This window comes from Natator depressus, chromosome 6 (assembly GCF_965152275.1).
Source record: "Natator depressus isolate rNatDep1 chromosome 6, rNatDep2.hap1, whole genome shotgun sequence".
NCBI classification, from domain to species: domain Eukaryota; kingdom Metazoa; phylum Chordata; order Testudines; family Cheloniidae; genus Natator; species Natator depressus.
The window spans coordinates 2,037,220-2,049,284 of NC_134239.1; the positions used below are offsets into that span (position 1 = coordinate 2,037,220).

At 61.3% G+C, this 12,065-nt stretch overlaps 1 protein-coding gene across 7 annotated transcripts; it reads right to left on the reverse strand.

The window, feature by feature from the left end:
* Window positions 1-3,710: 3,710 nt before the first annotated feature.
* CD2BP2 (CD2 cytoplasmic tail binding protein 2) lies at window positions 3,711-11,549 on the reverse strand. Of its 7 annotated transcripts, none has more exons than XM_074956738.1 (7): window positions 11,449-11,549; window positions 8,781-8,878; window positions 8,077-8,224; window positions 7,692-7,844; window positions 7,057-7,537; window positions 6,494-6,624; window positions 3,711-6,086 (listed from the first exon to the last, which is right to left on the reverse strand). In XM_074956738.1, exons 2-7 carry the CDS (start codon window positions 8,816-8,818, stop codon window positions 5,976-5,978), a joined length of 1,062 nt encoding a protein of 353 aa, XP_074812839.1. In that variant the 5' UTR covers window positions 8,819-8,878; window positions 11,449-11,549; the 3' UTR covers window positions 3,711-5,975. The 7 variants fall into 7 exon arrangements, with proteins under 7 accessions (XP_074812839.1, XP_074812838.1, XP_074812835.1 ...); XM_074956737.1 differs by having other exon boundaries at window positions 6,494-6,621; window positions 7,692-7,849; window positions 11,449-11,543; XM_074956734.1 differs by having other exon boundaries at window positions 7,692-7,849; window positions 11,449-11,543.
* Window positions 11,550-12,065: the final 516 nt, after the last annotated feature.

Below are 12,065 nucleotides of genomic sequence, written 5' to 3' on the forward strand. Positions count from 1 at the left end.
TCACACCTCCTCCTCTGTAACAACAAACCCTCTCCCACCACCTCGTTACACAGCGGGAAACTGAAGCACACTCCGCACTCAGGCAAGACGCTAAGAAACCCCCCCCCCCCACCTCATCACATCTCCCCGCTTCGTGACGGAGCTGAGCGGGGTCAGTCCAGCCAGTGACCTGGGGAAGATCAGGCCCCCCTCTCCGGGACAACGCATCAGCTGTAACGTCCGCGCTCCCCTTCACATGGACACCCCCACGTCATCATCCTGGGGGATCAGATGCCCCCCTCGGGCTCGGCATTGGCCCCTTTCATCCGGTAAAGCCCTGCCCTGCGTCTGAGGTGTCCGCTGAACACCATAAAGGGTGTGTCCAAGTCTGGGTTTACCAGGACCGGCCCCTAGGTTAGAGCCTCCTCCAGCGTCCCCCTGGCACAGCTCGGTCCAGACCCCCTTGTCCGGCTCCCCCGCCATGGGAGCTAAAGTGGGGCACGAACCTCCAGTCCCCTTTGAGGCTTGGGCCCGCTTCCTGGTTTGGGGAACGGGCCAGTCTCTGATCCCCTGCACCTTGGCCGGCTCTGGCTTCAGGCAGCCGCTCCCCACCTTGGGGCCCAGGTCCGACACCTCAGCCAGGCCCACCAGCATGACTCTCAGCTCTCTCTGGGCCCTGGGCCGTTCCCCGGGGACTGTGAGCAGGAGAAACCCCCCTGCCCCTACGGGCAGGGCCCAGGCCGGCTGGCGCCCGGCTGCGGGTGCGACGCAGCCCCTCTGATGCCTGCTGGCGGGCAGGGCTTAGCAGGGCAGAGAGCCGGCTCCTGTCTCAACAGACTCACTTTCCCCTTCTCCTGCCCACACCCACGGCCGCCCCAACGTCTCCCCAGCTCCACCACGTCGACATGGTGCTGATCTCGCGGCCCAGCACCACTCACCTCCTTCCGCCAGTTGCTGACTTCACAGGTCCCATCCCGGGGGGCCCTTTGCCCCGAGCCAAGACCCCTCTTCCGGTGCCCTGTGAATTTCCGGGGCAGTAAACACTCTGCAGCCCCCTCGCCGGATGCGCTGGACCCCCCAATGTTTAGAGAGAGGGGCATCGCCACCAGCCGCCCTCTGATCCCGCAAGGCTGTTTTCCCGCGGGGCGCCCGGTCGCTTCTCTCACCGGGCTCCTTCCCTGCGATCCTTCCCCAGGGTCTTGCCCCGGCTTCTTCCAGGAGGGATCCTTCTGTGGCTGGGTCTGGAATTCAGCGGCTGGGGCGGGGCCCGGCCCTCGTTGGCTGTGCCTCAGTTTCCCCACCTCGTGACAAAGTCTGGGTCTCAGCCCGGTTAAGCCCCGCCCCTGGGAACTCTCTCCCCTGGTTGGAGGTGTTACGCCCCCTGCAGGGTCAGGCCAAGCGGGCACCGTCTGGCCAGTTCTCCGACCCGTCCCCCATCAGCACCTCCGCTGGCAGCTGATTGGGCCCCCCAACCTCTTCGGGGCCCCCCCTCAGGCCCCTATTTAGATGCACCTTAATCCAGGGGGTCTGAGCACCCCCCTCAGGGTGAGGTTTGCACTGGGCACTGCCTCTCCCAGGCCCACCTCGGCCATGCCTGCATCTCCTCAGCGTCCGTGTCCCAGGGCCCCCGGACCCCCCTCCCAGCTCCCCCACCGGGCTCCCCCCTGGGGGCTGAGCCCTCTCCTGGCCCCCCGTCTGGAGGAGCGAGATCTGGGATCTCTCGGTTTCGCTCTTTGGCGGTTACTGCCACAGGGTCCGGATCCAGTTTGAAAGAGAGACGGTTCGCGTCCCCAGCGTACGTGCCCTCCGCTGAGCCCGGCTCCCGGCCGTCCTCTCTTAGCCACAGGAACCTTTCGAGGGGTCTCCTGGACGCAGATTCCCTGTGTCTTTGGGGTCTCTGGGTGACTCCTGCCCACCCCCCGATTACACCCATCCCCTGCAGAGGTGGCCCCGTGCCCTTTCCCCCCGTGCGGAGAGATTCTCCCAGCCGGCTGGTGACCTCCTTGGGTAACGCCCGGGGCTGTACCCCACTGCGCCGGGGCCCACTTGGGAATCTAGGGTCCCTGTGGAATGGGCATTTGGGGCCTTTCCCCGCTTTCCCTACGGCCAGTCCTCTTGGCCTGCCTCTCCTCCGACTCCCGTTCCCATCTCTTCACATCCACCGGGGGGAACCCAGCTTGGGAAGTCCCCCCTTGCTGGGGAACCGGGTCTGGTGGACCCCCCGCTACGCCCAGGCTCTCCGGGCATCCCGGGAGCCCTGCTGTTCATCTGGCTCTTGCTCCTCGCCCCGGTCATTCTCTGCCAGCCGGGCAATCCGCTGCCCCGGGTGAGCCCCCCAACGCTCAGCCCTCTCTCCCGGCACCGGCTGCAAGGCCCCTTTTAGGGAATTGACTAGAGCCCACTTCCTCGCTGGTTCCTTCAATCTCCTTGTTTTATCGCTGGCAGCCACCTGTCTACAGGGTGCATCCGCCCGCCGTCCTCTGCTACCACGTTGCCACGGACTCACAGGCCCCGAGCTCTCTCCCGGCTCAGTACGCTCCCTTGGAGGAACCCCCTTCCGCCTGCCAGCCCTCCATGAAACTGGCACTCTCTTGCCGGGGTCGCCCTCTGGCCCCGCCGCCTCCTGGAACCGCGCCCGGCGGCCTTCTGCACCCGTCTCTGCCACGGGTCTCCTCGGGGAGTCACTGTGGGTCGTTCTCTGGAAACATCTCCGCACTGTGCAGCGGCCGTCGCAAAGCGAAGCCAACCTCGGGAACCATTAGGAAAGGGAGAGATAATAAGAGAGAAAATATACTGCCTCTGTACAAATCCCTGGTCCACCCGCAGCTTGAATCCTGCAGGCAGATCTGGCCCCTGTCAGCAGACAGGACACCGGGCTGGATGGCCCTTTGGCCTGACCCAGTCTGGCCGCTCTTGAGGATCACTTCTGGAGCCATTTTAAAACCTGGTGTCACACTAGCTGTCCTCCAGTCATCTGGGACAGAAGCGGATTTAAACAACAGGTTACATACCACAGTGCTGCGGTTTCCCTCTTGGGTGATACCAGCTGGGCCCGGGGACTTCTTACTGTTTAGTTTATCAATTTCTTCAAAAACCTCCCCTCGTGACACCTCAATCGGGGACCGTTCCTCAGATCTGTCATCTAAGAATGACTCAGGTTTGGGAATCTCCCTCACATCCTGAGCCGTGAAGAGCGATGCAAAGAATTCATTTAGTTTCTCCACAATGGCCTTATCGTCCTTGAGTGCTCCCTTAGCACCTCCACCGTCCAGTGGCCCCACTGGTCATTTGGCAGGCTTCCTGCTTCTGATGGACTGAACAAACGTCGCTGTTAGTTTGCATATCTTCGGCGAGTTGCTCTTCAAACTCTCTTGTGGGCCTGCCTAGTTTTCCGTTTACACTTGACTCACCAGAGTCCAGGTTCCTTTCTATGCTCCTCCATGAGATTTCACTTCCACTTTCCAAAGGACTCCGGTTTGCCTCTAACTTCTCTTTTCCTCTGTCGTTTAGCCACAGTGGTAAGTTCTGGTCCCCATCCCCCCTCCCTCCATCGCTCGCTCTCCCCCTTCCTCAGTCACTTTCACCAGGCTGGGGCAGGAAGTTTGGGTGCAGGAGGGGGTGCGGGGTGCAGGCTCTGGAAGGGGTTTGGGGTGCGGGAGGGGGTGCGGGGTGCAGGCTCTGGGAAGGGGTTTGGGGTGCGGGAGGGGGTTTGGGTGCACATCCCTCTGGCAGTGGCTCCTAAGTGAGGGACGGAGGGGGAGGAGTTGATGAGTGGGGTCCGCAGACCCCAGTTTGAGAAACGCTGCTCTAGACCGTCCCTGACAGGGGTTTGTCCAACCTGCTCTTAAAAATCCCCAATGGAGGAGATTCCACAACCTCCCTGGGCAATTGATTCCAGGGCTTCACCCCCCCCGACAGGAAGTTTGTCCGAATGTCCAACCTAAACCGCCCTTGCTGCAATTTAAGCCCATGGCTTCTTGTCCTGTCCTGAGAGGTTAACGAGAACAATTCTTCTCCCTCCTCCTTGGAACAACCTTTTACCTACTGGAAACCTGTTCTCACGTCCCCTCTCCGTCTTCTCTTCTCCAGACTAAACAAACCCCGTGTTTTCAATCTTCCCTCCCAGCTCATGGTTTCTAGACCTTTCATCATTTCTGTTACACTTCTCTGGATTTTCTCCAATTTGTCCACATCCTTCCTGAAACGTGGTGGCCAGAACCGGACCGATACTCCAGCTGATCCCGTATCAGAGCGGAGTAAAGAGGAAGAATTACTTCTGGTGTCCTGCTTACAACACATCCCAGAAGGATGTTGCCTTTTTTTTGCAACAGCGTTACACTGTTGACTCATATTTAGCTTGTGATCCACTGTGACCCCCAGATCCCTGTCCGCAGCTCTCCTTCCTAGGCCGTCCTTGCCCATTGTGTGTGTGCAACTGATTGTTCCCACCTAAGTGGGGGACTCTGCATTTGTCCTTATTGAATTTCATCCTATTTACGTCAGACCATTTCTCCAGTTTGTCCAGAGCATTTTGAATTTTCATCCTGTCCTCCAAAGCACTTGCAACCCCCCGGCTTGATATCGTCCGCAAACTTTATCAGTGCACTCTCTGTGCCGTTATCAAAATCACTGATGAAGATCGTGACCAGAACCGGACCCAGAACCGATCCCTGCGGGACCCCATTCGATTTCCCTTCCAGCATGACTGTGAACCACTGATAACGACTCTCTGGGAACGGTTTTGAACCCACAATAATCGACGGACATGCACACAGTCCCAGATCTTGCAACAACAGCCAAGGTGACCCTGTAACAACACGGAAGCCCCTACAACAACAAACCAGCACACGGCTCCAGATTCCACAATAACAAACCCGCACCCACAGGGAACCCAGCAGTAATTAGCTGGCACACACAGCCCCGGATATGGCAACAACAGACTAGGAGACCGGACAATAACACAGAAGAGCCATATGACAACAAAGGCACCACACACGGCTTTATTCTTGTGAGAGACGCTATCAAAACAAAGCAGCATTTGTCAGGGCCCGACAACAACAGCCAAAACACACAACCCTGCCACATATAAGACCCTACAGAAACAAAGCCACATTTGCTCTTGCCCCAATATTAAAGCTTGACAAAGCCCTGGCTGGGATGATTTAGTTGGGGGGTGGTCCTGCTTTGAGCAGGGGGTGGGACTAGATGACGACCTGAGGTCCCTTCCAACCCTGATCTTCTCTGATTCTATGAAGCACACAGTCCTAGCATTTGTAAGACCCTACAAGAACAAAATGACACACAGAGAGGCCCTAGTATTCAAGCGCTCATAGAGACCCTACAAAAACAAAACAGTACTCACAGGAGACCCTACAATGACAAAACAAAACACGCACAAGAGCCCTAGCTCTCATGAGACCCTCCAGTAACAAGCCAGCCAACACAAGAGACCCTACAAAAACCAAGCAACACACGGAGCCTGCCTCTCCCAGGAGACCCTACAAAAACAAACTGAGCCAAACAGCACTGCTTCTCCCAAGAGACCCTACAAAAACAAAGCGACACACGCAACTCATAGCGTTCTTAAGACCCAACAGTAACAAATCAGCCCTGCCAGGAGACCCTACAAAAACAAACGGACCCAAACAGCCCTGCCTCTCCCGAGAGACCCTACCATAACAACCCAGGCCACGGGCTCTATGTATGTATCCAGGACACCAAGGACCTGACCCCGGGGGCTGGCAGGAGAATCCCCATTTGCCAGGGGCTGTCCAGGCCCGCTGACTCAGACACCAGCCAGCAGGGGGCAGCACCAGCACAGTACAAGACATAGACATATTTTAATCCCCCCCAAAAATAAAGACAACGTGACATCCACGCCCCACAAGCTAGGGGTTAACCTTCCCCCAACCCGTACGCACCCCGGCCTCCCTCCCTGGCTCCCCCAGACTCGAGTCCAGCCCCCTCGGCTCGAGGGGTCGCAGGCTGGTCGTGGATCACGTGTACAGGTCAAAATCCACCCGCTTCGAGTTGTAGAATTGGCCTTGCGAATTGTCAGCCTTGCGGCAGTAAACGCCCTCCTTGAAATAGCCCTGGTTCACCCACTCCTGCGGGGGAGAGACGCAGCTGGTTACACGGGGCTCGGCGCTGGGACGCGGCCCCTCGGGGCGGGGGGAGGTGGGGGCTGGGTACACAGGAACCCCTTGCCCAGCGCTGGGGCATAGCCCCTCTGGAGCGGGAGGGGGGCTGGGCACATGAGGACCCTCGTCCGGCGCTGGGACATGGCCCCTCGGGGGCGGAGGGGACTGGGCACCCGGGGACCCCTCGCCCAGCGCTGGGACGTGGCCCCTGTGGGGCCGTGACTGGGCACCCATTGACCCCTCGCCTGGTGCTGGGATGCAGCCCCTCGGGGGCGGGGTAAACTGGGACCCCGCGGCCGGCGCTGGGACGTGGCCCCTCGGGGGCGGAGGGAGCTGGGCACGCGGGGACCCCTGGCTCTGGACTGGGGTCTCACCTGCATCTGGGTGCTGCTGAAGGGCCCATAGAGCTCGGCCCCATTCGTGTTCTCCCATTTGTACTCCCACATCACCTCGGCCAGGGGCTCCTCCCCGTCCTCGGACGGCAGCCCTGCCTCAGCGCCCCCTGCTGGACAACACCCGGGGGTCAGAGCGTCCTCACTCCCGACCCACAGCCCCTGCTACCCCAACTCTGCCCCGCCAGAGCCCCTCACTCCCGACCCGCAGCCCCCTGCCAGCCCAGCCCTGCCCCACCGCTGTCCCTCACTCCCGAACCTCAGCCCCTGCTAGCCCAGCGCCCCCCCCACAGCCCTGCCAGTGCCCCTCACTCCCAACCCGCAGCCCCCTGCCAGCCCAGCCCTGGCCCCCAGCACCCCTCACTCCCAACTCACAGCCCCCTGCTACCCCAGCCCTGCCCCCCCAGCCCTGCCAGTGCCCCTCACTCCCAACTCACAGCCCTGCCCCGCCGGTGTCCCTCACTCCCGACCCGCAGCCCCTGCTAGCCCAGCCCCAGATCTGCTGGTGCCCCTCACTCCAGACCCGCAGCCCCCCAATGTCTCACCGGATGCCTGGGTTCTCAGCCTGGCCTCGTCGATGTCCTCGGCAAACATGTCGAGGGCCGGGGGGGGCTGGGCAGGCGGGGGCTGGGTCAGCGCCCGCAGCCGGAGCGCCAGCTTCTCGCGGGTCTCCTGGTAGATCTCGTAGACGCCCCGCCCCACCATCTGGTCAGCCAATCCCGAGAGCCGCTCCAGCTGCTCCCGCCTCTGGGGTGAGCCCGGCACCTCCCCCTCCTCCGGCGGGGCGGGGGCCTCGGCCTTGGCCCGGGCCCAGGCCCGGCGGGGGCGCGAGCCCCGGGCCCCGCCCTTGCTGCCCAGGCGCTGGATGGCCCGGGCCACCGTCTCCCCCGGCCGCACCATCTCCACCATCCCCTCCAGCAGGGTCTGTTTGTCCAGCAGGGGGCGCCCCCCTGGGGGCTCCCCATCCTCCTCCTGATCTCCGCCGGGGGGCTGCCGGCTCCCGGGGGGCTGCTCTTTGATCCGCACCTGGGGGTGGGTGGGGATCAGTCCTGGTCCAGCCACCCCGTCTCCCTTCTCCTCCCACTCCCGCCCGGCCCCGTCTCTGCTCCTCCCCCCTCTATTCCCTGATTCCAACCCCCCCCCCTCGGTTTCCCCTCCCCCGGATCCCCCCCAGTCTCACCCAGTCGATGTTGTCCAGCCAGTTGTCCCGGATCAGCGCCTCGCGGCGCAGAAAGTAGTTCCCCTCCGAGTCAAAGTGCCCCTCCTCCATCTCCTCCTCCAGGTTGAAGGGGGTGATCCGCACCCCGTCTTCGTAGTCGATGGTGGCCGACTCCTGCCCTGCCCGGGGAGACCCCCTGCCCGTCAGGCCCGCCACAGTCTCCTCGATTTCCCTGCTCTGCCCAGCCCCAGATTAGCCCCCCTTCTGCTCTGCAGAATCACCCCCCAACCCCCTAGTCTCCGCTCCTTTCCCCCCGCTCCAGCCCCCTTCTCCCCTGGATCGCACACTCCCCCCGAAGCCCCCTGCCCACCGGATCCCTGCCCCCTCAGCCAGACCAGGGTCTCACCCTCCACGTCCTCCGACGCCAGGATGTCGTATTTACTGGCCCGGCCGCCGTCCCCCTCCTCATCCTCGTCTTCCTCGTCGCTGTCCAGGGAGTGTTTACCCTTGAACCGGCTCCCTGGGCCGCTGGCCCCCAGGCCGGGCTCTGCCAGCTGCGGTGGGAAGGGATGTTAGGTTCCCTCAGCCACCCTGAGAAACGGCACCCCCACCCGGGTCACCCCGACACACAGCCCCCTATATACTCCCCCGAATCACCCCGAGACACAGCCGCCCTGGATATCACCCCCTTTGGATCACCCAGACACACAGACCCCCCCAGCCCATACCATCCCCGTGTCACCCTGAGACACAGCCCCCCAGATCACCCCGACACACAGCCACCCCCCGGATACCACCCACAAGTCACTCCAAGACACCCCAGTGGGGCACCCAAACACAACTCCCACCCACCCCGGTCTACCCTCTCAGGGGCCCCCGCCTTTCCCCCAGTGATCCCTTACCTCCACCAGCGACTGGATGCCTCTGCACTCCCATCCCCCCAAAAGGGACTCTGTGCCCTCTGGGTACCCCCCTCATGCCCCCATCCTCACAACAGGGACCCTCTTTGCACCCCTACCCCATAGAGACCCTTCCCCCCCCATGCCTCCCCACCCCACAGAGATCCCTCCCTCCCAAGGGTCCCCCCCACACCCCATCCCCATAACTCACCTTCTTCTTGGGCATGGCCAGCTCCTCCTCCTCCTCATCCCCCTCGGCCTGATCCTCGAATGTCACCTTGCGCTTGGGCATGGTGGCCCCTGACGGTCCTGCGGGGGGGAGAGCTGGGTGAGAAAGGGGGGGGTCCCCCAGTGCCAAGCCCCAAGACGGGCCTCACTGCCCCGCCCTGGGGTCCGCCTGCAGCCCGACAGGGAGGAGCGCTGAAGAGACCCTACGATAAAGGGACGATCCCAAAGTGGCACCCTACAATAACAAACCGAGGCCCACGGAGTGCTACGGTAACAAACGAAAGACCCTACAATAACAAACCGCCACTCACAACAAACGATAGCGGGAGCTGGCTAAACAGGACCCTGCCGTAACAAACCGACAACTCACAAGAGACCCTGCGCCAACCCACCAGGCCCTGGCAGAGGAAACCAAACGATAACAGGCCCCACATGACCCGGGGCTGCTGTCCCAGCCACGCCCGCCCCAGCTGGTCACCGATAAGCCCCTTATCTGTGGGCAGGAGTGCAAGTAGGGGGGTAAGCTCCAGTACACAGTACCGACAAGAGATTTTTAGTGGGTACGGGGTACCGGAAAGACTTGGGACTACCGAAGCCCGTTACCCTGAATGTGGGCCAGCCAGTGTGCCCTCCCGGACTAAAGGCTCAGTCACACCCAAACAGCTCAAAATTAACCTTGCCCTTTTAGGCTAAACAGAGTCGTGTCACTGGCTGCATCTCTGTTGTTACATAACAGATAGCAAAACTCCAGTGGGGCGAGGGGCTGGCACAGAGGGTCTCAGGAACGTGGTGTGACTATTCAGAATCTCTTTTGGGAATAGTCAGGTAGGTGAAACAGCTGGTACTTATGATTACATGCACAGAAATGGCATATATTCACCTTGGTATCTGAAGGTATGAATATTCGCTCTGTTCACTACATGTTTGCTCCTGTGGTAATGCCCACAAGGTATTTAGCCAGCACATGAAGGGACAAGTCCAGCTGAATGGCCCATTAAGGAACTCTTTGCTCACAATGGACCCTGGAAAACGCCTGTCGACACTTAATGGACTTGTTGTGAACGGTGTAACTAGAAGATGGGTGGGGGTGATGGACCTCTGACTTGCCCACGTGACTCCAAACACCATCTTTCACAGCAAGAACAGATTTCCCTTTACTGGGCACTTGGCAGAAGCTAAAACGCCCGGGCCTGGAAACATCTCCATTTTGCCTCTTTCCAGCTCCAGTCTCTGGACTATGAACATCTACTAATGGGAGCATCCTGACTGAGGACTTTAAGGTACTCTGGAGCCTTCATATTTCCTTGATCCTTTGCAGATGGACTTATGAGTTGGATGTGGTACAGAGACTGCTCTAGCCTCATGGATGGCTGATTTCTCCCTTGCAATGGGGAAAGATCAGATCTCCGCTGACTTTCTCACATGAGTCAGCAGCCTTTGATACCGGTGGTATAAGCAACATAGCCCTTGCTTGAGTGGTTTTGTTCTTTCCTCTCCAGATGTCAAAGCCTGTTCCCATTGAACTCAACAGCAAAACTCCTTTTGATCTCAGTGGGAACAGGATTTGGCCCCAAGAGATCAGAGAATGTGATTTCGATCAACTGCTTCTCCGCCCAGAGACAGTTCTCAGGCGCGTTCTGCCAGGCTGATTTTGGTCGCCCCTCCTGTAGGTCATGCTGAGGAAAATAATAAAACAATCTGGGCTGGAGTTCTGCCAAGGTGTCCACGGCGCACACAGCTCTGCGCCCCTTCCCCATCGAACCCAGACGGCTCCGCGTCTTTGCTTTCCTCGTGCCTGGCAACTTCGATAGAGGCAAGACGGCAGAAGCTTAGCTGGGCCACAAGGGGGGCGCGGATCGCCTGTTAAGGGGAACTGGGGCGATCGTCCTTCCGGGCCTCCTTTCATTTGAGAGGTTTTCCTTCCGGGGTGCGGCTGGATCCTCGATGGCACCAGGGGCCCAAAGCCCCTGTTTAACAGATGCAGTTGTAAAATTTTAGACGGGTAACGGGGGTGTCGGAGGGGACGGGGGCCCATGGAGGGTCCCGGGGGGAGGCCACGTGTCCTCCCACGCCCGCAGTACCGGCAAGAAGCGATTTCGACCTGCAGCCCTGTCTGGGGGTCCAGGCTAGTAAACTCTGGCCTAGCCCTAATATGCATTTGCATATGCAAATGAGCTCCCCTCCAGATGCCCCCCCCCCTTCCCAGCCTGCCTGTCCCTGACGGGGACCCCCATGGCGCATGGGGCAGTTCGCTGCTCGGCCCCCCAGGAGGGACACGGGGGGGGCCAAAGAACAGCCCCATCCTCCCTGGGGGGAGATCTAAGGGGCAGCCCCCATCCCAGCTTCCTAATTTGCATATGCAAATGACTCTCCCCCGATTTCAGCCCCCCCAACAACCCAATCAGGGGACACCTGGAACGCCTTAATTTGCATATGCAAATAACCTACTCTCCCCCGCCGGGGGGGGCGCCCCGCAAGAGGGCGGCCCCATAGGAACGGGGGGGAGGGGGGAACTGCGCCCTCCCAGCCCCACCCCCTCATTTGCATACGCCAATCACCCCCCAGGGCCTGACAGGCGCCCCCCACCTGGGGACCCCACAGCCCCCGCATCTGCATATGCAAATCAGCGCCCCGCCGGCTGCGCCGCTCACCCGCCTCCGGAGCTCGCAGGGCGCCTCGCGCAACAACCGCTTCCGGGTCAGCCCGCCCTCCTTCCGGCCCGGATGTGACGTAACCCACGGGCCGTCTCCCTCCCCGCCCCTCGCCCCGGGTTGGTCCCGTTTCTCGCCGTTTCCTCGCATTGGCTGGGGCCGGAGCCCCCCGGAAGCTGGACCTTTGGCCCGCCCCCAACAGGGCCTCGCCGGAAGTGACGTCGCCCGCGGACGGCGATGTGGGCGGGGCTGGCGTGAGGGCAGGACTTAAAGGGGCAGGAGCCTATTTTGCGGGAAGGCAGAGGAAGTGACGTCAGCTCCTGGCAGCCGCTGGCTTCAGCCCATTGGCTACCATGGGGAGCCGGCGTCATGGCAACGTTTAAAGGGGCAGCGCCCGGTTTTCTCCGACCTCTTCCCCCCCCCCAGGGTGACCCGTGACCCCCCCCCATGGCGCCGGGGGGAGGGCTGGGAAATGCCCCCCCAAATGCACCCCCCGAGACCTCACTCCCGCCCATCCCCCTGCCATAGGCCCCCCCCTGCACCCCCCCGTCCCCCAGCACGGGGCCACGTCCCCCCCCTGCACCCCCCAGAACCTCCCATCCCCCCACTATGGGGCC

Excerpts from the sequence above, each read along its gene's own strand:
- CD2BP2 (XM_074956734.1), bottom strand. The coding sequence starts at position 8,861 with ATGCCCAAGCGCAAGGTGACATTCGAGGATCAGGCCGAGGGGGATGAG. Across the intron at positions 7,850-8,076 it reads GGCGTCGGAGGACGTGGAGG|GGCAGGAGTCGGCCACCATC; the intron begins GTGAGACCCTGG and ends CTCCCCGGGCAG. Across the intron at positions 6,625-7,056 it reads GCTGAGAACCCAGGCATCCG|CAGGGGGCGCTGAGGCAGGG; the intron begins GTGAGACATTGG and ends GGTGTTGTCCAG.